Raw genomic sequence first — 24,176 nt, 5'->3', positions numbered from 1 at the left:
GAGACAAATAAAGAAGTGTGAGAGGCACTGAAAAGCAGACTGGTTCTAAATGGTCAGCCCGGTCTCTGGCATCTGCAGCCAACTCTGCCAACTACCAGCCAAGTCACACCAAGTCACACAATTTTTAGTTCTTAAGAAAATACTAATGAGTAGCTAAGCTACAGCAAACAGGAAGAAGTTAAGCACAGACGCTGTGTAGTCCTTGGCACCCGCTGAGGCAGTGATGAACCTTCGCCCCCAAGAAAGTGGTAAGTCTGAATGTTCCTCCTTCCTCTACTCTCCCTTCACACTGGGACCCCACTCAGTCAGTCCTATCATCTCCCCACTCAGTCAGTCCTATCATCTCCCCACTCAGTCAGTCCCATCATCTCCCCACTCAGTCAGTCCTATCATCTCCCCACTCAGTCAGTCCTATCACCTCCCCACTCAGTCAGTCCCATCACCTCCCCACTCAGTCAGTCCTATCACCTCCCCACTCAGTCAGTCCAATCATCTCCCCACTCAGTCAGTCCAATCATCTCCCCACTCAGTCAGTCCTATCACCTCCCCACTCAGTCAGTCCTATCACCTCCCCACTCAGTCAGTCCTATCACCTCCCCACTCAGTCAGTCCTATCACCTCCCTCTCAGTCAGTCCTATCACCTCCCCACTCAGTCAGTCCTATCATCTCCCCACTCAGTCAGTCCTATCATCTCCCCACTCAGTCAGTCCAATCATCTCCCCACTCAGTCAGTCCTATCATCTCCCCACTCAGTCAGTCCTATCATCTTCCCACTCAGTCAGTCCAATCATCTCCCTACTCAGTCAGTCCTATCACCTCCCCACTCAGTCAGTCCTATCACCTCCCTCTCAGTCAGTCCTATCATCTCCCCACTCAGTCAGTCCTATCATCTCCCCACTCAGTCAGTCCTATCACCTCCCCACTCAGTCCTATCATCTCCCCACTCAGCAGTCCTATCACCTCCCCACTCAGTCAGTCCTATCACCTCCCCACTCAGTCAGTCCCATCACCTCCACACTCAGTCAGTCTCATCATCTCCCCACTCAGTCAGTCCTATCACCTCCCCACTCAGTCCTATCATCTCCCCACTCAGTCAGTACCATCACCTCCCCACTCAGTCAGTCCTATCACCTCCCCACTCAGTCAGTCCTATCACCTCCCCACTCAGTCAGTCCAATCATCTCCCCACTCAGTCAGTCCAATCATCTCCCCACTCAGTCAGTCCTATCACCTCCCCACTCAGTCAGTCCTATCACCTCCCCACTCAGTCAGTCCTATCACCTCCCTCTCAGTCAGTCCTATCACCTCCCCACTCAGTCAGTCCCATCATCTCCCCACTCAGTCAGTCCTATCACCTCCCTCTCAGTCAGTCCTATCATCTCCCCACTCAGTCAGTCCTATCATCTCCCCACTCAGTCAGTCCTATCATCTCCCCACTCAGTCAGTCCAATCATCTCCCCACTCAGTCAGTCCTATCATCTCCCCACTCAGTCAGTCCTATCATCTCCCCACTCAGTCAGTCCAATCATCTCCCCACTCAGTCAGTCCTATCACCTCCCCACTCAGTCAGTCCTATCACCTCCCTCTCAGTCAGTCCTATCATCTCCCCACTCAGTCAGTCCTATCATCTCCCCACTCAGTCAGTCCTATCACCTCCCCACTCAGTCCTATCATCTCCCCACTCAGTCAGTCCTATCACCTCCCCACTCAGTCAGTCCTATCACCTCCCCACTCAGTCAGTCCCATCACCTCTACACTCAGTCAGTCCCATCATCTCCCCACTCAGTCAGTCCTATCACCTCCCCACTCAGTCCTATCATCTCCCCACTCAGTCAGTCCTATCACCTCCCCAGTCAGTCAGTCCTATCACCTCCCCACTCAGTCAGTCCTATCATCTCCCCACTCAGTCAGTCCTATCATCTCCCCACTCAGGCAGTCCTATCACCTCCCCACTCAGTCAGTCCTATCACCTCCCCACTCAGTCAGTCCTATCACCTCCCCACTCAGTCAGTCCTATCATCTCCCCACTCAGTCAGTCCTATCATCTCCCCACTCAGTCAGTCCTATCACCTCCCCACTCAGTCAGTCCTATCATCTCCCCACTCAGTCAGTCCTATCACCTCCCCACTCAGTCAGTCCTATCATCTCCCCACTCAGTCAGTCCTATCATCTCCCCACTCAGTCAGTCCTATCATCTCCCCACTCAGTCAGTCCCATCATCTCCCCACTCAGTAAGTCCAATCATCTCCCCACTCAGTCAGTCCTATCATCTCCCCACTCAGTCAGTCCCATCATCTCCCCACTCAGTCAGTCCTATCATCTCCCCACTCAGTCAGTCCTATCATCTCCCCACTCAGTCAGTCCCATCATCTCCCCACTCAGTCAGTCCTATCATCTCCCCACTCAGTCAGTCCTATCATCTCCCCACTCAGTCAGTCCTATCACCTCCCCACTCAGTCAGTCCTATCACCTCCCCACTCAGTCCTATCATCTCCCCACTCAGTCAGTCCTATCACCTCCCCACTCTTCTGCCCAGAAGGCCCTGGCTCTGAAGGGTTCATGGCTCACTGTGGACAAGTATGGAAGTGATGACATCAGTTGAAGTCCCTACTCCTTGGCACATGACAGTGCAGTCTTACCAGTGATGTTTTCGAGTTGTGACTCCAAACTTGGCAGTACATTCATAGCAGTTGGAGCCGTCACACCATGGAGGCTCTTTGGAGAGCATATCTGTAACATACCGAAGACTACTTGTTAAACTGATATGTTGATTAGACCAGACTCCAGGAGTAGGACATAGAGCAGTGGGCTGCATTAGATTTTGGGAAGAGTGTGACATTCCAACTCTTCTAGCTTCACAGAGGAGCCTGGAGAATAAGCACTTGCCAGGCAGGTTAGAACGAAAGGAAACCCAGCTGGAGGTGCGACTCAGCACCGAGTAAAGGGCAATGTACAGTGAGGACAGCAGAGACCACACCACAGAAAACTTGGCAAGGCTGAAGGGCTGGCAGCACAGTAGAGAGAGCCAAAACAAAGGAAATGAGGAGGAAGAATCTCTGGATTTGGGGGTTGTTTGAACAGACGTGTGGGATGTGTGAACAACAAAGAGACACAGGGATTCACAGATTTCTGGAGTGACTCAGTCTGGTGGGTCCAACAGAGAGATGGCCTGAAGAACTAATGCAGAGAAGCTGCAGCAGCACTTCCTAAGTAGCTAACCTGTCCAGGTAGAGTGCTGCTGCTCTGGACAGGGAGAAGTGGCAAGTGGGTTAGTCACACGGAAGCAGCACTGCTACAGGCTGCTGAGTGCTGGAAAGACCGACCAAGTGTATAGCATAGGAAAAATTAAGACTACATATCAACAGTACAAAGCTTTCCAAAAAAATGTTTACACACACACACACACACACACACGCACACACACCCCTATATTTATTATTAGCAGGGCTAGAGAGATGACTCAGTGGTTAAGGACTTCAATCTCAAGGACTATCCCTCTGGTCTCTAAGGGTACCTGCATGAAAGAGATGCATATAAAGTCACACAAGTACACAAGTTTATATAAATTTAGAAATCCTTTAAAAATAAATGTATTTTTTTCCTCCAAAAACCCTTTCCCTTCATTTTATTTGTATATTTATGAGCATTCTATCTGCACGTACGTCTCTGTACCATGTACGTACATAAAGGATGGCAGAAGAGGAGTGTCAGATCCTTTGACACCGGAATTATAAATGGCTGTGAGCTACCATGACTATGTGGGAAAGGGAAGCTCAAAGGGATCCTCAAGGAGCAGGCAGCTCTAAGTCATCTCTCTAGCCCTGTTTAACAAAATCCTTAAGAATAAAGCAGCGTGAGTGTGCCATGGTGTGTGTGGCAAACAGAGGACAGTCTGTGGAGTCACTTCTCTCCTCCCTTTATGTGGCTTCTGGGCAGAGTCAGGTCACCAGGCTTGTGCAGTAAGCACTTCACTGGCTGAGCCATCTTGCTGGCCCTCTAAACAAGTTTAGACACTTGACAAACTGTATTTCTGGGATATGGTATGAGGATCTGATGTGCCAATATCTTTAAAACCTTAGCATTCTTTGTGTCATACGTGAATTCCTTTTTCCAATTTGCTGGTCCACATCCACAGGGGAGGTGAGACAGGAAGTGCTTGACAGTTTTTCCACATAGCCACTGGGTGGGTGCTGGGCTTCAGGGGAGCACTGAGACACCACTCCAGGAGTGGGAAATGGAGTCAGAGGTGGTGGAGAAGCTGGAGCTGGTTCAGGGGTCCCCAGGCCTGTGATGAGGGCAGGGCTGTGGGGTTCTCTGACTCTTGGACATCCAGGTGCCACTGGGAGTTGTGGAAGAGCAGAGAACAGAGTCTGGTCTCAACCTGCCCTACCCACCAAGCTTTCTGGCATGGTTTTATATCCCACACTAGTTCTTCATAAAATGGCTATCAGGATAGTAGCACTAACATGCTGTAGAACACCAGAACTTATTCTGTAAAGCATCCAATGTGCTCTGTCCATCTCCTTCCTTCTTAGTGCTCACTATTTTCATTTTCTGTCATTGCCACCCCTAATTTGCTATATGGCTCAGATTGGCCTTGAATGTGTTTTAAAAATTGTTTATTAGTGGGGTGTGGGAGTGTTATGCAAGTACAGCTTGCCTTAGGAGGTTAAGAGCAACTGTATAGAGTCAGTTGCCTCCTTCACCTATGTAGTGCTTTGAATATTTATGGCCCCCACAGACTCATGTCTTTGGATGCCTAGGCAATAAGAAGTGGCACAATTAGGAGGTATGGCCTTGCTGGAGTAGGTATGTCACTGTTGGGGCAGGCTTTGAGGTCTCCTATGCTCAAGCTATGCCCAGTATGACAGTCTCCTGGTTGTATATGGATCAAGATGTAGAACTCTCAGCTCCATTTGCAACACCATATCTGCCTGCATGCTGCATATTTCCTGCCAAAATCATAACGGACTAAACCTCTGAAACTGTAAGCCAGCCCCACTTAAATGTTTCCTTTAGAAGAGTTTGATGTGGTCATGATGTCTCTTCACAGGAATAAAACCAAAACTAAAATAACCTTTACCTGGGTCCTGGGGTCAAACTCAGGTTTCCAGACTTGAGTATATGCACCTTTACCCACACGGCCATTTTGAAGGCCTGGGGCCTTCAATTTTTTTGTTCTTTTTCATAATTTAATCTGTATGAGTGGTTTGCCTGCATGTAGGTATATTACATGTGTACGTTGTCCATAGAGGCCAGAAGAGAGCCCAGGATTCCCACCTGGGACTAGACCCCAGGTCTCTTTAGCCTCTAGCCTTCAACTCTTTTTTTTTATTTTTTTAAGATTTATTTATTTATTATATGTAAGTACACTGTAGTTGTCTTCAGACACACCAGAAGAGGGCATCAGATCTCATTACAGGTGGTTGTGAGCCACCATGTGGTTGCTGGGATTTGAACTCAGGACCTTCAGAAGAGCAGTCAGTGCTCTTACCCACTGAGCCATCTCACCAGCCCCAGCCTTCAACTCTTGATCTTCCTGCTGGGATTATACTTTTGCCATCACCATACCCAGTTCAGGCCATTCAGATGCTTGCTAACATCTCCAAAGAGGCATAAAAACACGCAAGTATGAAGCAAGGCTTCAGGGCTGGAGAAATAGCTCAGTATCATCCCTAACTCCAGTTCTAGGGAGCCTGATGCCTCCTTCTGACCTCTACAGGCACCAAGTATGCATATGGTGCACAGACATACATGCAGGCAAAACACTCATACAAATATGTCTTTAAAAAGTATTAAATGAATAAAACCAGCCAGGAGGCATAGTCAGTATGACTAGCTGAGGTTTGTGGGTGTCTTAAATGTTTCATAGAAAGGGAACAGCAGGTTCAGATCTCAGAGTAAATTAAGATTTAAAGATCACCCATACTTGTACGCAATCACCTGCAGATAACTATACTCATAGAGGAGGTATAGTATAGCAAGCACGCCACTTACCTAATAATCTAAACAGAAGCTGCTTAGTGGCAACCTGGTAGTTGAAAATGTTGACTCCTTGGTTATTATTCACCCCAAGGCGAACCCCAGACCGAACGATGGCACGGCACAAGTTGGCATTCCCTTTCATGTATGCTAAGAGCAGCACTAGAACACAGAATCACAGGTCAGGCTGTTTCCCAGCAGCCAAAGGATGGGCAGAGCAGAATACTGGCAGGGCATCTGCTAGACATAGACTACCAAAGCACTTGTGAGAACTCCAGGGACAATCTGCAATGTCTTCTAAAACAGGGCCCAGTCAGAAGCCAGAGGGTATTAACACTGCACACAGTTTCCTACCTTGCATAGGGAACATGGGGAAAACCACTTCTCAGTTGCTTCCCTAGTCAAAAATCACTGCTTTTACAATACAAGACAAAGCTCTTTGCAGTGTAACTAAATGTAAAAGACCTGAGTTTTCAGTACATACAGAAAAATACTAATCAGTATTGAAATGTTCCAGAATGTTCTTCTTCCCTAAGAAGCCTCTTTTTCCTGAAATGCTGGCTCAGCAGTAAGCCAGGTCTGACCAAGCTATTCTATTCTTCTCTACAAAGTTACAACTAGCAGCAGTTCCCTTGGCTTTCCCTTACCAGACACTTCATTAAATTTTTAACTCAAAATGATGCAGTAACATGAGGGCTCTGAATTCCATTATCAAACGGGACATGGGTATGGGGAGGCCAGTCATCTTACACAAGGAGACACCTGAAACTGGATACAAGTCTCTTCCTACCTGCCTCTTATGCTACATCCCGGGCAATGATGTTCCTTAAGTAGCCTAATAATAAAATGATGTCAAAACCCCATCCAAGTGAGCTCCTGGAGAGGCCTGCATATTACTCTTCTTAAGAAGGCACCTGGATAGAACTTGCCACTTCTTCCAAGCATGTTACAGGTAGTAAAGCACATTTCCTAGAGCCTCCCGAATCTTGGTTACATTTTATCTCTACCGAAATGGGAACATGGAAGGTTCCAATGTGAAGGTCTACTTGGTTACAGGGATGTGGTCCTGGCCACTGAAGCACTTTAGATGTCAGAAACCAAATTCCATGGGAGGGATCTTCCCCAGATGCTGAGAGTCAGATACCGTAGTATTTACATACCTGTGTTGCCTTCTGCATCTGGTTTGTCCAGAGGATACTCAGGCATACACTCTAAGAAGAGATCAAAGATGGCTGCTGCATTTTCTTTGCCATACTGTCCCAAAATGTGTAGTGGTGACTGGCCTCTGATGAAATGAGTTGCAAAGGTTAGATATGTATCTGTCATATCTGTCACACAGAAGAAGAAATTTTCTGAACTCTGTGATCTTAACTAAATCTAAAGGACATAGAATATTTATTATAAAATCAAAATTACCACGGAACCAAAAGCTGCTGAGGTGCACCTGGGGCTCAGGGAGGCAATGGGCTAAGTCATAGAGACCCTGCTCTATGCCTGGGATCAGCTAGCCACACTCACCTCAGATTAAAGGCTTCAGCATCTACTGTACACTCTGTCAGAAGAGCCCGGATATTGTTGAGTCGACCATGCATGACCGCAAGATGAAGAGCTGGGGAGAAAATTCTCTTATTGTGCAAGTCCTGAAGCACAGACAGAAAACTCTATCTCCTCTCCACCCCATCTAAATGTACTCAGTCAGAGAACTGACCAGCCAAGCACAGAGCTATCCCTTCACGTCTCCTCTCCTCCCACCATGAGTCATCGGTGCAATCTCATGAGCCTTGCTTTCTATGCTGGAGGCTTCAAAGGTGAGATTCAATGGCTTCACAGAAATCTACTTCTGTCTCTGTGTTTGCTTTGTCTCTCACTGTAGTGGTCTCAATGCGAATGACCCCCATAGGATCAAATATTTGAAAGTTTGATCTCCAGTTGGTACAACTTTTGGGGAAGGATTAGGAGGTGTGGCCTCCTGGAGGGCATGTATCTCTGTCCTCCATTACCAATCAGCTCTTATGCTGTCCCCCACACCCCATGCTTGTGGCTCAGACATAGGGTTTCAGCTACTGCTCCAGCACCATGCTTCCCTACCTGCTGCCGTGCTACCTGCCATGATGGTCATAGTGCATTGTCAGAGAAGTAAAAAGTAACTGAGACAGAGAGACAGACAGACAGACGGACAGACAGACAGACACACACACACATACACACACACACAGAGGCCACATGGACCAGTGGGTAAAGGCTCTTGCCACCAAGCCTGAGGACCTAATCCCCAGGACCCACATGTACAGAAGAACTAACTCCTATAAATTGTCCTCTGGAAATGCACATGAAAAAGGAAATGAGTCACTGGGCTCTAGAGATGGTTCAGAAGCTAAGAATATATTGCTCTTGCAGAGACCTTAGTCCAATTCCTAGCACCAAAGTTAGGCAACTCACTCCAATTCTGGGGGAATCTAATGCCTCGGCCTCTGAGGACACCAGGACTTAGGTGACATTCCCCTTCACCTAATTTAATTTTAAAATACAAATTTTTTGAAAATGTAACTAAAAACCCAACCACTTTAGACTACCATGGCTGCAATCAGATTGGGAAGCTGCTCAGTGGCGAGACGGGTGTGCTGTGTGCTGCCTCTCTAGAGCTCTGCTCCCAGGGAAGCCTATCTTCCTGAGGGTGGGGTAGAGCACACTACACTACACATAAGAGATTGCCTAGGGGGCTGGAGCAATGGCTCAGTGGTTAAGAGCACTGACTGCTTTTCCAAAGGTCCTGAGTTCAAACCCCAGCAATCACATGGTGGCTCACAACCATCTGTAATGAGATCTGATGCCCTCTTCTCGGGTGTGTGAAGACAGCTACAGTGTACTTAGATATAATAAATAAAAAAAAAAAAAAAAAAAAAAGGAGGTTGCCTAGGAGTTACCATTATTTCCATTCTCATCCACAGCAGCGAAGTCCACTCCATTCTCTAGGAGGACTGAGCAGATGGTGGGCAGGTCCTGCTGTGCAGCGAGATGGAGAGCGGTCTGACGATGCTTGGTTAACTCATTCACCTTGGCTCCTGCAAGAAGCTGTTCAAGTTGATCACTCAATCAGCCTCTCCCATAATTTAAGGCCCCATGAGCAGGACAAGTCTATAGACAGTCTCTTATCTGCAGAGGCCAACAACCTACCCTCCTGGCAGAGAGGGAGTGCATGAGGATCTTGCACACCTTCCTACTGAGGCAAACACAGCAAAACCTGTGCCAAAGGCAAATTATCTACCGTTATGTTCAACGGCTATTCCTTAGGGCATAGGAATTCTAAGACTTTATTATATTATAATTATGAAGTAATACAATGATATTCACTGTACTAAGCAAGAATGTCCATACTGCTTGTAATTCTCAAATTTCAAATAAACTCCCCCTATCTAAAATACTGACATACATCATGCCCAATCACCACACCCTTTCTTAACTGGGCTTGTTCCCTTCCTAACATTATACTGGAAAGTCAGGCTTTTGACTTAAGCTCAAATCTAATTACATGAATTACTATCTAAGACCCTAGGGGGATTCTCTTTAACTTACTCTGTATTATAAACACAAAATTGTCTTTCTGGAGAATCAAGAGACGGTTCATTTAAAAGTCTCAGCTAATCTAGGAATGGTGGAACTTGGGAAGGGGAAGGCAGACACAGTGGATGTCTGTTATTCTGAGAGAGCTTAATCTACATTGAGTTCCAGGTCAGCTAGGTGGGGAAAAAAAGACAGAAAGGGAGAGAGGAGAGGGAGGAAGGAGAGAAAGCCTCAGCTGAATTCCTGGCAGCAGGCAGACAACACAGCTGACCTCCAGTCTTTCTGCTGTCTGTTAAATCCTCCTTGGCTCTCAAGGCCTGACTCTATCTTACCCCCAGCATGTCCACCAGAACACTAGGGACTTGACACATCTGTTCCCCTGGGGGGACTGCTTTGGTTCCCAGATTCATGCCTTTTGTTCACAACAGCTTGAAGAACAACTTCTGCATACACCCTCAAACACACCTGGTTTCCTGTGCTTCCTTGAGGCTTACCAGATTTCGGACAATGATCTCTGAGCCGGCCTGAACAGCAAGGTGCAGAGGGGTCAACTTGGAAGCATCCTGGACTCTGGAGTTCACATTGGCCTGGACACTGATCAGGAACAAGACACTTTCAATGTCAGAGTTCTGAACTGCCACATGGAGAAAATTCCGACCTTTATTATCTACCTGCAGCAACAAACAAGAAAGAATCACACTATAGCCAGTTCCCTACAGAACAGATCCTCCCGCAGCCCACAGCTGAACTGACTGCTGGGAAGGCCACGGAGCATCCTTCCTCAGTTCCAGAGCTCCTACACAACCACATGCACTCATGAATGTGCTTAGATGGGAGCTGAGTCCTGGACCCTCCTACAATAGGAACCGGCCATGGAAAGCCAAGAAGGGGCTAAATGAGAGACAGAGGAAGGCACGTGAGTGGCAGGCTGCTCAGGAAGAAGCAAATAGGACAAGTAAGCTGCAGGGCCTCTGCTTTGACCAGACGAGATACCCATCTCGATCCCTGAGCAGCCAACAGGCTTTAGAGATTTTCTTAAGCTTCACAGTAACACACAATGAGCAATGAGAGGCAGTCAGCAGTGCCAGACAAGCATGAGGTCTCCAGAAGATTCCTCAAGTCAAGCCCGAGCATGGGTTATAGTTATAGGAATGAATACTACATCACTAGACCAATGCTCAAGAGAGGACAACACACTTCACGCTCTGTCCTACCATCACCACCCCCTCCACGTGTACTGTGTGCTGGGTAAGTAAAATCTGCAGAGGACTCAGATCAGTAGTACCAGTGTCATACCAGATGGGGAAATGTGAGAGGTCTGTCCCCTTTCATGACTGTCTTACACTAAGTCTGAGTATGGGCAAACTTAATGTTAAGGGCAACTTAATGATAAAGAAAGAAAGAAAAGGTGAGGCACCAAAGCCTGAGCTAGCAAGCAGTCATCTTTATGCCAGCACTACATTGTATGCAGGCCCCACATCTCATTTTATCCATAGATGGCGATTTGTAAATCTTGGCAACATCCTTTAAGCAAGCTGGAATCAGGCTTCTGTGAGACTGACCTGATAAACTTATTTCAGCTTTCATCACACATCAGTCACCATCCTCATTTCCCACACACTATTGTAGATAAACAAGTTGCAACCAGGACTTAGATGATAAAGAAATGGCAAAGAACAAGGAAAATTAATGTGCTAAGTAAAAACACCTCAAAACACCCAGAAAGTTACCCAATATCACGAATACCCCGAATTCAGTTTTAATATTTTGCAAACATTCCTTATTAAAGCATGTGGCAAATGCAGAGAGGGAGCCGAGCTACACACCCACAGAATTCTAATGCCAAGCCTCTTTGAGCTCCCTTCCCCAACACATCCATCTATCACCAAGTGGCTGTAATACAGATGAACAAATTCATGTCCCAGCTGGCAGACACAGGACACTATAACAGTTAAATGTTCCAAAAAGGGGAGTTTAATTTCAAAACAAGCATCTTTGTGTAGAAGGGAGCTGTTAAGTTAGTGGCAATAGGATAAGTTCTGCTGGGGTGAATGGTGGGGGCTGGACACTGACCTGCTCAGCAGCCCCAGACTCTCGTTTTAAAATGGCTTCAGCTGCCTTATTGTTCTTGTAAGTCATGGCACAGGCAAAAGGAGTCAGCCCTTGTCTGTCCCGGACGCTCAACTCAATGTTGGGGTGAGAGATCAACAGCTGAATGATGACGCTATGCTGGTTGCTGATGGCCACATGGACAGGCGTTCTCCCTTCTGCATCCTAGGAAGAGGAGGCACAAACTCCCATGTCTAGTTGAAAGATAAAGCTCAGGGACAATATGAAAGGGAGGGAACTTTTAAAATAAATTACAGTTATGAAACCCTGTGTTTGAAATCAGTTTTTAAAGAGGCATAAAAATGACTGGCAGCTTCTCCCCACCACACTGTTTCATGACCACAGTCCCCCAGTGGCAACAAACACATTGTTTCAGAAGAACTACAGCCATCCTCAGCTCTCATTTACACAACTCAGTGTACATCTCTACAAGTTTCTGGAGCTGGGGAGATGGCTCAGGCAGTAAAATAATTACTTCACAAACTTACAGCTGGGGTTTGACCTGTAAAAAGCATGGGATTCTAACTCTAGTGTTGGGAGGGAAAGATAGTTGAATTATGGGGTTTCCTGGCCAGGCAGCCTGGCTGTCCAAATCTCAGGCCAGCTGGGGACCCTGTCTTAAAAATAAGGTGGATGCTGGGACTGGGGAGATAGCTCAGCACTTAAGAACATTGGCTGCTCTTTCACAAGACCCAGTTCAGTTTCCAGCACCCACATGGAGCCTTAAAACGGCAATTCCAGTTCCAAGAGTATAGGGCCTTTTCTGGTCTCTTCTTATACCAGGCACACATAGTACACTTATGTACATGCTGGCAAAAACTCATATACATAAAATAAAAACTAGATAAATCTTTAAGATATATTATGTGGACAGTGCCTAAATAAAAACACCCAAGAACATGGCGCTTACACAAACATTCTCTCTCTCTCTCTCTCTCTCTCTCTCTCTCACACACACACACACACACACACACACACACAGACACACACTCGCGAGCGAGTACATGCATATGCACACACACATTCATTTATTTCCTTACTCCACAGGTCTGAATGCTGAAGAATATTAAGGACTGTCCTAAATACAGTGCTGTGAAACTAAGCCAATTCTTTGTGGAAATCTATAAGGGGTCTAAGAAACAAGGTACAACAGACAAAACAACCTTTATGCTAAAGAACAAGGCACAGAGAATTAATCTGAAATCAATTCAATTACCAGACAGGCTATATGACTACTATCTGTCACACTAAAACATAGTTTGTGGTAAAACAGAAGTCTAGAACTGGGAAATATATAAGGTCCCTTGCCACAAGAGACAATTTCTCTACATTAATCTCCCCAGAAAAGTAAAACTATATACCTGTGCATTGACGTTGGCACCAAACTCCAAAAGACACTGTACTGTCTCTTCTAGTCCCCATGAGGCTGCCAAATGCAGGGGAGTCTGTCCATCCCTTGCTTCCTCTTCTCCTTCTCCATTAGTACCTGGTTGTCTGGGACTATTCACGTCACAGCCACTGAAGTAGGGAAACAGAAGGTCACCCTCCACCCTGCCCAGCAGAAAGTGCTAGAGAACCACAGCTTCACCACTAACAAAGCCTTCATCGTCACACCCTGCTAGCCTGGTCCTCAGCATCAAGCCCTCGGGGACAGGGAGCTACTGCCATAGCCTCTCTTATTATATTGGACTTAGGGCAGCCTGGGAATCAGAACTGTTGCAGCCTTAAACTTTGAGAACCACTATTCATAAAGTTTCCCAGGTTACCTTGCCTCTCCATTTCCCACTCTCTAAGAGGGTTATGAACCTTTTATGATTCACGTGTCATGGTGGTACCCAGATAAGCCCATTTGGCCTCCTTTACCCTAACTTTCTGATGGCACAGTGGGAACTGTTCTGAAGGTCAAAGCAATCTCCAAAGCAGAAGATTGTTTTGATCTGGGCATGTGAAATTTTTGGCTCCCTACCTAGCTTGGTTCTCTGATGACTTGACATGACAAAGCAGTGATCCTATGATAATCTTAATTATTAAAGTCAAAGCCAGCTACAGGCATGTCAAGACTGAGGTAACCTAACATAAAAAAGAGGTAGTTTGCAGTAAGCTGAGTAAAAAGAGAGATACTTTGGCTTTTCAGACCTGCGAATAAGAAAGCAGGCAGTAGACTCATTGTTTTCATCAACGGCTCTATGCAGAAGTGTCTGAAGACACCCACTGGGTCCTGGGCCCCAGCATGTAGCATCGCAACCATGTCTGACCTGCAGAGAAACACAGTTTTCTCACAAGCATTGCCGAGCAAAAGGGAAAATGTTTATTTTCAACTTTGCGCAATTACTTTTCAGATAAGACATGGTTAACAAGTAACTGATATCATTATTATAAACACTCATTAGTATTATAAACCTTGATTAAAATCTCCTCTTTGAGAGCTGAAGAGATGATTTAATGATTAGGAGCACTGGCTGATCTTCTAGATGACCCAGGTTTGATTCTCCATCCCCACACTGTAATTCACAAATTTGTTAGTTCTAATTCCAGGGGATCTGATGCCCACATTTTGGCCTCCATGAGCACCAGGAATGCACATAGTGCACAGATGTACATGCAGGCAAAATACCATCCACATAAAAATTAAATATAATCTGCTCTTTGTAAATTCTTACACTAGGTCCTAGGGGTATGTTTTTCAGAAATAGACATTAGTGCCTCTACAGGTGGGTTCTACTCAGGACAGTTCCTGTGACTTTGTGTACTCCAAAGTCCCTCAGCAAAGCACACCTGAAATTAATAGGCAATCCCTCAAAACAGTTTTAATAAACACGTCAGGCTAAATGGCTCAGTGTCATACTTCAGGCCCTCAGAGTGATAAATGAGAAACCCCAGGTTTACCTCTCCTTTAGATCTGTTTTGTCAACAATACAGACAAACCCAAAATTTGGGGATTTATTAATATGGTGATAATAACAGCAGCAAATCAAGCCCCCACCAGGAAGGAGACGCCTGAGGCAATCCCCCTCCTCTAGCACTCCTTTCTGTAGTCTCTTAAAGACAGCTCACACAAAGTGCTGGCCGCACCAACATGAATCTCACACTGCCTTCCCTCTCACCCTATACAGAGCCCTATTATATAGCCCTAGCTAGTCTGAAACTTGCTTTGTAGACTAGGCTGATCTTGAACTCAGAGATGCCACTGCCTTACCTGCCCAGTACTGGAATTAAGGTGACTACAATCCATGCCTCACTGAACCTCTAACTTCTTTAGACTTATTCTATTTTTATGCATATGCACACTTTTCCTGCATGCATGTCTGCACACCCATATGCACGCCTGGAGCCTGCTTAAGTCAGAAGAGAGCATCATATTCCCTAAATTGGAGTTATGATTGCAAACCCCCATGTGGGTGCTGGAAGTCAACTCTGGATCCTTTGCAACAAGTGCCTTCATCTATCTCAAGCCCTATAATCTTGGACTTCCTTCATAACATAATTTTCCACTGCTTGTCCTTGACTTGGATTTGTTGCTTGGCTGACCTTTTGCTTCTGTAATGCTACACAGGCAACCAATCCATATTTGACACAACATACCCTCATCTGTAAGCAGAGGCTCTGTTTTGCATGACTCACCAGAGTGGAAGCAATGTCCTCCAGATTACTTGCCAAGGCAAGCCACAGTGGTGGGTTCCCTTTTTCATCTGGCACAGACATGTCAGCTCCTCGAGTACATATGGCATCAACCACTAGTGGGAGCTGATGTTTGATGGCCAGCTGGAGGGCAGTCTCCCCGTCCTGAGTCCTATGAAGGAAGACATAATCACCACAATTAAAACCAGTGCTTCTAATGGCAGCCAAAGAAAGCAGCACCAGCACCCTACAGGTCTGCCAAGCCTACATGCCTCTGGGTCCATTACACCCACTTCAGTTAGTCTCTAGAATGCTCTCAAGAAAATCAAACCTGCTGGCTGTTGTTTTTACTGAGCTGTTTTAAGAAAATGAAACCATGTCTCTCTATTGTACTCTAGAAAGCAAACAAACAGAGCTAGAGATACAGCTTGGCTGTAGGGTGTTTGTCTAATATACATGAAGCCCTGGCTTGATCCCCAGCATACAATGGGTGCAATCTTAGCACTTGAGAGAAGTGGGGAGGAAGATCAGAAATTTAAAGTTATCCTTAGAGAGTTGGGAATCTGGTATACACAAGAATGTCTCAAAAACCAAACAAACAAAACAAAAACCAACCAAACAAACAAACAAAACCCCCACACTTCATTCCCCCCACTCTGTAATTCAGGATCATTTAACACTGGAAATTCAGAAAGGATCCTGTGAATACACAAAGATAAAAGTCTGAGGCTGGAAAGATGGCTCAGCGGATCTGTTAACCTAGCCTGACACCTGAGTTTGATCATCAGAACACATGTGGAGAAATAATAGACTCCCCCACAAGCCCTCTGACCTCTACAACACACTGAAGAACATGTGGATACATCGCACATGTGCTACGTAAATATTTAAATTTAAAACCTAAAGCCTTTTTTTCCTTTAAGCCTGCTTGTAGTTTAGTTGTTTAGTTATTGGAGTGTTCTTTGTTGCAACTGACATTTATTAAAGGTTGATTTTTGGACCATCCTTTATAACAAGATTTGTGTGATTTTGTGCACTGGCCCTGACAGTTACCGAGAAGGACAGAGTACAGTTGGTTATGGCTGTACATGTCCACAGATCATACCTATAACCCGTGTCTGCACTTTTTATAACAGAACATGAAGTAGGGACTGAACCTGGAGCATTAAAGGTGTCTGACAAGTGCCCTATCATTGAGCTACCCCATCATCTTGTTTCTGTATGCCACCTGCTTTGAGGTCCTGGGACAGAATACAGGGGTCAGAGCTCTCTACTTAAGTGCTATGTTCCTAGCCTCTTTATTGTTTGCTTTTAGGGACAGGGTTTCACTATAGACCAGGCTGGCCTTGCACTCCCAGAGGCTTGTTTGCCTTTTCCTCCAGAGTGCTGGGATTAAAGGTGTACACTACCATGCTCGGTTCTTAGCTCTTCTTAAATTTTTCATTTTGAAACACTTTTTCTACCTTGCAATCTCCTTCTGCCTTAGTCCCCTAAGAAGATGACATTATAGGCGTGCATCCAGTCCTGACTTCACTTGGACAGCCTGGGTGCCACTGTTTTTCCTTTTTTATGTAACCAGATTAAAAAAAAATTTTTTTTCCCCTCTAAGATCTAGGCTCTGACTCTGAAGCATCCCCATTACATATGACCTGGAGTTATGAGAGAGCACGCCACCGTCCTACCTGACATTTATATCAGCTTGGTGCTCCAGTAGGAAGAGAGCGCTCTTGCTGTCCTGCCGCTGTATGGCCATGTGCAGCAATGTCTGTCCATCTGACATGGTGTCATTGATAGAGGCTCCGGAGCCCAGCAGCTGGGCAGCGATTGTGTGCATGCCTGGGAAACAAAGAAGCCCCAGCCCATGCATTACCATCTTTTCCTGTTCCCCTGACGACAAACAGACCCTCGACGCTTCTCCAAGACAGCGCTTTTCCAGTGAACGTAACAGGCAGAAAGTTCTTTTACAACAAAATGATTAGTCCCACCACTTCCTCCTTCCCACTCTAGTCTATCCATCTACTTATCTCCTGAAAGGCAACGACATATGACATAGCTTACCAGTCCATAATGCCAGGCCGAGAACAGTTTGGTCTCTGGAATCCTTGAGGCTGAAGTCTGGAATAATTTGTAGGTTGTTGGTGGCATGAAGAGCATTGGCTAAATATTTTTAAAAGAAAAAGAAACTTGATTTCACCATTCTGTGGCTGACAGAGTCACTATTATTTTTTTCTTAATGGAGGTAGAACTTCTTAATGGAGGAAAATGGTCTCACTGGTAGCCCTGGCTGGCCTCCAATTTCTGGAGATCTTCCTGTCTTTGATCCCCTGAGTACTGGGGGTTATAGCCATGAGCCACCGCGCCTGACTCCTTGGGTCACATTTAAGGCATTCTAGAAGCTAAGACTCAGTTATAAACTGATTGACTGGCCAGAATATGATTGCTTTTTAGAGAGAGCCAACAGATATTTCTTGTGGGGAGTAGAGATCCAGAGATGTTACTTTGAAGTAAAATATTTAAGATAAATTAATTTTTTTAAAACTCAAGCATCCGACACACAAGAGTAGACTGTACTCCAGAGACTACAATGTAAGTAACAGCTACAAAACTAGCTGTACACGACTCACAAACAGAATCAACAGCCTCAAGTCAACTGCCCACACACCCACTTCCACAGCTAACAATAGTGGGCATCAGACCCAACTACCTACCTTTCTGCTCTAAGATGACAGAAACCACATCTGGATGGTTATAGGCAATTGCCATGTGCAGTGGTGTTTGTAGGTAGATGCTGTCTGCAGAACTCATTAGGACGGGAGACTCTTTAGGTACCGGCAGAGCCTCCTCTGTCTGTAAGTTTGGATTGGCACCTTGCTGCAGGAGCTCTGCTGTGAGGTTGGCCAGGCCATGCCGACAAGCTGTATGCAAAGGAGTTTCTCCCTGAATGAAACAAAAACCCAAATCACCTTAGAAGGGAATTAGGAGTTCCTGTCACAGTTACAGACAGTGGAAGTAAGCAAAACTCAGGGACCACTGCCAATCACAGCTGTGGGTTCCTCCTGTCACCAGCTGACCTCATGACCCTGACTCTCCTCCCTCAGTACCATTAACCTTTTACTTTTAACCTTCTTAGGTGTCTTTCCATCATCTCTGTTTTTTCTCTCCCATGATCACCTTGGTTATCCCTTTAGTTTGTTCTCACATTCTTTTCCTACTTATGCAAAGAATGTATTTCTCTATAAAACAACAGTAGTCAAAATTCACCAGGCATCACCACAATCAACACTAGAAAACAACAGAATTATGGTCTGAGGTAAGCAGGGCTAACTCTTTCTTTCTTTCCTTCCTCTCTTCCTCCCTTCCTCTCTTTCTCCCTGTTTTTGCTTGTTTTTCAAGACAGGGATTCTTGGTATAGCCTTGGCTGTCCTGGAACTCACTCTGTGGAGCAGGCTGTCCTCCAATTCACGGAGACTTGCCTATCTCTGCCCCTCAAGTGCTGGGCTTAAGCGTGTGAGCCAGCACTGCCAGGAAGAGTTGATATTCTTAAAGCAACAAGCTCGAGAAATAAGAAATGACCTGAAAAATAAGTACAACTTCTCTTTCTGAAAGTAAAAAAATCCAAAGGGAAAAAAAAGTTCCCACTAGGGAGAACTCCACAAAAACCTAGCATTTAGTATCTAGTGTTCCAAATAGTATGTTAATACACATTTAAATAACTTGTTTATTTTAAAAAAGATCTTATATTTAATTGTGCATACTTGTGTGGGTGTGTATGCAGCTGAGTACAGGTGCCACAGAAGCCAGGTGTTGAATGACCCGAGACGGGGTCACGGGGTCACAGGTGCTGGAAGTCAGCATCAAGTCCTCTGCAAGAGAACCTTAACCAGTGAGCCCCAGCCTCCTCAGCCCTGTTTCTTTTCACCTCACCCATTCCCTAGAGCATCAAGACTAACCTCTTTTCTAGTGGTTGAAACTGAAGCTCAGAAAGTCAAAATACACTGTCGAAGACTACACGCAGGAAGTGGGAAAGCTGGTGAACTCAGGATTGTCTGACCCCAAGACCTACTGCTGATCTTATCAATGCCTGCCCTTACTACAGGAAATAGAATCTTGGACACTCCCAGTGATGCCTGAAAGCCTGGGAATAACCAAACCCTATGTCTATATTTTCCTAACGAAGTACTTATGGTAACATTTAGCTTATCATTTAGGCACAGAAAGGGAACTTGCTAATAAAACAATTATAACAATATACTCTCATAAAGTTGTGTGAATGTGACCTTCAGTTCTATACTCATCCTCTTGTAAGGATCTGCTATCTATGATGAGTGAAGGTAACTGAAAGGATACAGGCATTATGACAGTGAAGATGAGCTTTGACACTGAACCAGACCATCTTATAAGAGAGAGTGGCTAAGAGACCGGCAGGCACGTAGCACAGGCACCATGGATACACTGGACAAAGGGATGATTTCACAAACTAAGATCATGTGACATTTTATGATGGTACCCCAGTAGACAACCTAAAATTTATGGATTATTTTCAAATTTTTCCATTTACTATATTCAGACCGTGACTGACCATAGGTATCTGAAACCTAAAAGTAAAGCTGCAGGTGAGGGAGACCATGATCTGGTTGGCATTGTTGCTTAGGGACAGATGGAAGAAGCAGCCCCACAGGAGACCTGAAGAATCAGGAGCGAGATAGCACGTCTGTGATCCTAGCACTAGGAAGTCTGAGACAGGCGATCACAAGTTTGAGGCCAGGTTCTACAGAGTAGGTCAAGACCAGCCTGGGTTATATAATTATTTCAAACCCAAAATAATCAAGAAGCTATTATAACACTTATTATATTCTTGTTTGTTAATTTCTCTTACTATTGGTTTTTCTTTTTTTAGGTTTTTTGAGACAGGGTTTCTCTGTGTAGCCCTGGCTGTCCTGGAACTCACTCTGTAGACCAGGCTGGCCTCGAACTCAGAAATACACCTGCCTCTGCCTCCCAAGTGCTGGGATTAAAGGCGTGCGCCACCACTGCCTGGCTCTATTTCTCTTATATTACAGAGTCTACAGAATCTAGTTCAGGACATGGCTATACAACAAAAATACCGACAATAGTTGCTGACTGAATCAATCAACCAGTTTTGAGAATTTATGAGTCTCTTTTACATTGGTTATATGAATTTTTACAAAAGTGAAAAAAAAAGACTATTCCATTTTTCCTACATACCTGATAGCCATTTCTTCCACAAACCACAGTCATTCCCCGGTGCCTGTTCCAACTTACCCATTTGTTCCTGTGGTTGGCATGGGCACCACTAGTTGCCAGGAAGAGAGCAGCAGCCTCATTTCCAGCCCCAGCTGCCCTTTGTAGTAAACAATTTCCTACAAGAGAAAAAGAAGCCTGGTTCATTCTTCCATTTGCATGAAAATGAGCTCAAGTTCCACCTGGTCCAACACCCTGTCCTCCTCACTAGTGGCAGCCCACACAGACAGTAGGTACAGTTTCATCATCCTTTCTGGCAGTCAGTTCTATCTCCTTGTAGGGCTTGGGTGGGGCAAAGTTTCCCTGCCATCTCCCACAGCAGTACTGCTGACATTTTCTGTATCATTTCCTTTGCCATACGGGCCCGCTCTGTAAGTTGCACACTTGGCAATACCCTGGACCCTACCCACAAGATGCCAAAGGATCTCTGAACTTGTGACAATCAAAAACATCTGGGGTCTCAGTGGTTAAGAGCACTGGCTGCTGCTCTTCCAGCACTGGGTCCTTCAAGAAGACCCAGGTTCAATTCACAGCACCCACGTGGCAACCCACAACTGCTTACAGCTCAGTTCCAGGGGACCTAATGTTCCTTTCTGGCCTGAATGGGCATCAGACATGCACATGGTGCACTGACATACATGTAGGCAAAACATCCAAAACATATAAAATAAAATTTAGGTTAAAAACAAAACAAAGTCTAGGGATGCTCTGACAGCTCTGGGGAAGATGGGGTGCAGGTAGCAACGCCCAGGCATCATGAACTGCAGCTATACTAGAAAAAGCCCATCAGAAACTTCAGTCCTATCCCCACAGCCATAGTATAAGCTTGCTGTTAGCTCAAGAATATTTTTCCTTCATACTATAACTATTTTCTGAATAAGACATTTAGGAAAATAAAATCTTCTCCAAATGGTTTTTGGTTCCAGACCCACTGATATAACTATTTCCAAATACAACATGAAATCTCATGTGGGCCCTGGAGAGATGGCTCAGTGGTTAAGAGCATGCACTGCTCTTACAGGGCTAAGAGTTTAGTCTGATGGCTAACAAATGCCTGTAACTCCAGCTGCACAGGCTCCGATTCCCTCTTCTGGCCTCAGCAAACACCTGGATACATGCGCACATACCCATATACAGACACACAGGGATACTCATAATTAAAACCAAAAACAAAAATCTTTGAAAAAACGATCTCATTTCAAGCTGTAGTGCTTGAAAATCTAAATAAAATAAATATGAAGACTGAAAAAAAGAAAAGGAAAAAAAAATGGGACAAAACAGTGCCACGGAGAGGGCTGAGTAAGGAGAAGGCTTTCTGTGTAACTAACAGCCTACACTTCATTTTCAGAGCTGTGCTTTATTTTATGTTTCTTTTTCTAAGACAGGGATTCATTATTGTAGGCCTGGATCCTAGAATTTGCTATGTAGAGCAGATTGACCTAGAACTCACAGAGTTCCAAGTGCCTTTACCTCCTGAGTGCTGGAACCAAAGGTGTGCTTCCCCAGGCTCAGGCTTTCCCAGCACAAGGTAAACAGCAGTGGATGCGTCTACAGTTCCAGCATTTCTATAGTGAGACGGAAGTAGGAGCCACAAGGGAAACTCTAGGGCTGGCTAACCTATGCAGAAGAGATCCTGCCTTGAGAACCAAATACCAAAAGTTATCATCTGATTTTCACATGCTCAATCTTATGCATGTATACATGTATGTACTCTCAATTTTAAAAAGAAAATGGATAAAGTACTACTTATCATTTTTTTCTCCCTTCAAAGAAAGTCACTTCATCTATAGTTTATACTCATTCTAATCTCGACTTCTGCTGGGCATGATACATGCCCAGCATCTCCACTGTTAGGAGGGGCTGGAGAAATGGCTTAGCAGTTCAGAGTACTGGATACCCTGCAGAGGACCTGGGTTCAGTTCCTCTAGCTCCATGTGGTGACTCCACATCAGCTAGGCAATACAGCAAGACCCTGTCTCAAAAAAAAAAAAACCAAAAAACAAAAAAAGAGGGGAAGAAAATCTTACAGTAGGTAACTAGAGCTGAAGGCAGTAAATTCTGTTCAAAGAGCTAAGAGTTCTAGTCTACCTGGAAATGCCATCGCAACTACATACTAATCTAGAAGTGGTGGTATATGACAGCTCAGTACTGTTATTATTACTTCTGGCCTCCTTGGACACTAGGCACAATGATGCACACACATACGTAAACGTGAGCCAACACTCATACTAATAAAATAAATCTAAAAATGATGGTAATAATTAAGATCATCTTCAGCTATACATCAAATTTGAGAGCATATGACTCAAAAACAAAATAAAATCTAGATTAAAACTCAATTTTATAACAGAAAATATCATCTCAAGTGTAAGAAAAATTTAATAAGACTCGCAGAGTCTAACAGATGGGGTTGGAAGAGTCCCAGGAACAGCTCTCTGATGGCACATATACTGGCTGGTTTTGTGTCAACTTGACACAAGCTGGAGTTACCACAGAGAAAAGAGCCTCCCTTGAGGAAATGCCTCCATGAAATCCAGCAGTAATGCATTTTCTAAATTAGTGATCAAGGGTGGGAGGGCCCATTGTGGGTGGAGCTATCCCTGGGCCTTTAGTCTTGGGTTCTATAAGAAAGGAAGCTGAGCAAGCTAGTGTGAAACAAGCCAGTAAGCAGCACCCTCCATGGCCTCTGTATCCGTTCCTACCTCCAAGTTCCTGCCTTATGTGAGTTCCAGTCCTGACTTCCTTTGGTGATGAATAGCAATGTGAAGTGTAAGCTAAATAAACCCTTCCTTCCCCAGCTTGCTTCTTGGTCATGATGTTTGTGCAGCAACACATCCCCTGACTAGGACAGCACACTTACTAGCACTAAGGAAGGAAGGGAAGAGATGAAAAGAGAAAGGAGATGGTAGAACAAACATTCCATAGTTGATCAGAGAAGACGAAGACTTGAACAGTGCAATGGATAACTGTGATTTAATGCACAAAGAGAATCCCAGTGAATAAATGCTTATTATTGTAAGCAATGTATCACATTTTAGAAGAACATGTTCTAAGGCTCAGTAAGTTTTTGCCAGCTTGTGCAAACTGTCCCTGTGTGCAAGCCACAAGGCTTTTCTCTGTGTAAGCCTTGTGGAAACTCACACAGAGAAAACAGTAATGCAACAAAATTCAAAATTCAAGTTCAAATGCTGCACTATTACATGCTATAATTAAGTAAGACAAATGCCACACTATTACATACTATAAGTTAGAAATCAACAAAAATAAATGTGGTTAAAAAAGTATAATTTTGTAGGGCGTGGTGGTACATGCCTTTAATACCAGCACTTGGGAGGCAAAGGCAGGCGGATTTCTGAGTTCGAGGCCAGCCTGGTCTACAAAGTGAGTTCCAGGACAGCCAGGGCTACACAGAAAAACCCTGTCTCAAAAAAAAAAAAAAAAAAAAAAGTATAATTTCTAGCTTACTATCTAGACACAATGGCATTTCCAGGTGCTTAGTCTAAAACTCTTAGCACTCTGGGCAGAACTTACTGCCTTCTGATTTTGTAATCCACTATAGGAATTCCCCACCCCTCCACCTCAGAAAAACAAGTTGCTATATTGTCCAAGCTGGCTAGAACTGTGTAAATCAGACTGGCCTTGA

The 24,176-nt window shown here is 44.9% G+C and overlaps 1 protein-coding gene and 1 long non-coding RNA gene across 8 annotated transcripts in view; both read right to left on the bottom strand.

Moving 5' to 3' along the window:
* Positions 1 to 24,176, bottom strand: part of Ankfy1 (ankyrin repeat and FYVE domain containing 1) — an 82,145-nt gene that overhangs the window by 4,639 nt on the left and 53,330 nt on the right. For all 3 annotated transcript variants that reach the window (NM_009671.5, XM_030245484.1, XM_030245483.1), the window contains 14 exons: positions 20,555 to 20,652; positions 17,980 to 18,208; positions 17,330 to 17,428; positions 16,954 to 17,107; positions 15,275 to 15,443; positions 13,790 to 13,908; positions 13,015 to 13,171; positions 11,618 to 11,818; positions 10,039 to 10,215; positions 8,908 to 9,055; positions 7,502 to 7,592; positions 7,144 to 7,268; positions 5,999 to 6,145; positions 2,641 to 2,731 (listed from right to left, as the gene is read on the bottom strand). In NM_009671.5, coding sequence (NP_033801.4) covers positions 2,641 to 2,731; positions 5,999 to 6,145; positions 7,144 to 7,268; positions 7,502 to 7,592; positions 8,908 to 9,055; positions 10,039 to 10,215; positions 11,618 to 11,818; positions 13,015 to 13,171; positions 13,790 to 13,908; positions 15,275 to 15,443; positions 16,954 to 17,107; positions 17,330 to 17,428; positions 17,980 to 18,208; positions 20,555 to 20,652 — 2,005 coding nt within the window. The remainder of the gene's footprint in view (positions 1 to 2,640; positions 2,732 to 5,998; positions 6,146 to 7,143; positions 7,269 to 7,501; positions 7,593 to 8,907; positions 9,056 to 10,038; positions 10,216 to 11,617; positions 11,819 to 13,014; positions 13,172 to 13,789; positions 13,909 to 15,274; positions 15,444 to 16,953; positions 17,108 to 17,329; positions 17,429 to 17,979; positions 18,209 to 20,554; positions 20,653 to 24,176) is intronic.
* Gm46287 lies at positions 2 to 2,634 on the bottom strand. Of its 5 annotated transcripts, none has more exons than XR_001780259.1 (4): positions 2,518 to 2,634; positions 1,556 to 1,846; positions 643 to 916; positions 2 to 393 (listed from the first exon to the last, which is right to left on the bottom strand). It is a non-coding gene; the product is annotated as a predicted gene, 46287 (long non-coding RNA). The 5 variants fall into 5 exon arrangements; XR_001780258.2 differs by lacking the exon at positions 2,518 to 2,634 and having other exon boundaries at positions 1,556 to 1,654; positions 1,701 to 2,025; XR_001780255.2 differs by lacking the exon at positions 2,518 to 2,634 and having other exon boundaries at positions 1,556 to 2,025.

The sequence above is a fragment of the Mus musculus genome, chromosome 11 (genome assembly GCF_000001635.26).
Source record: "Mus musculus strain C57BL/6J chromosome 11, GRCm38.p6 C57BL/6J".
NCBI lineage: Eukaryota > Metazoa > Chordata > Mammalia > Rodentia > Muridae > Mus > Mus musculus.
This window is presented reverse-complemented; position numbering and strand designations above follow the sequence as displayed.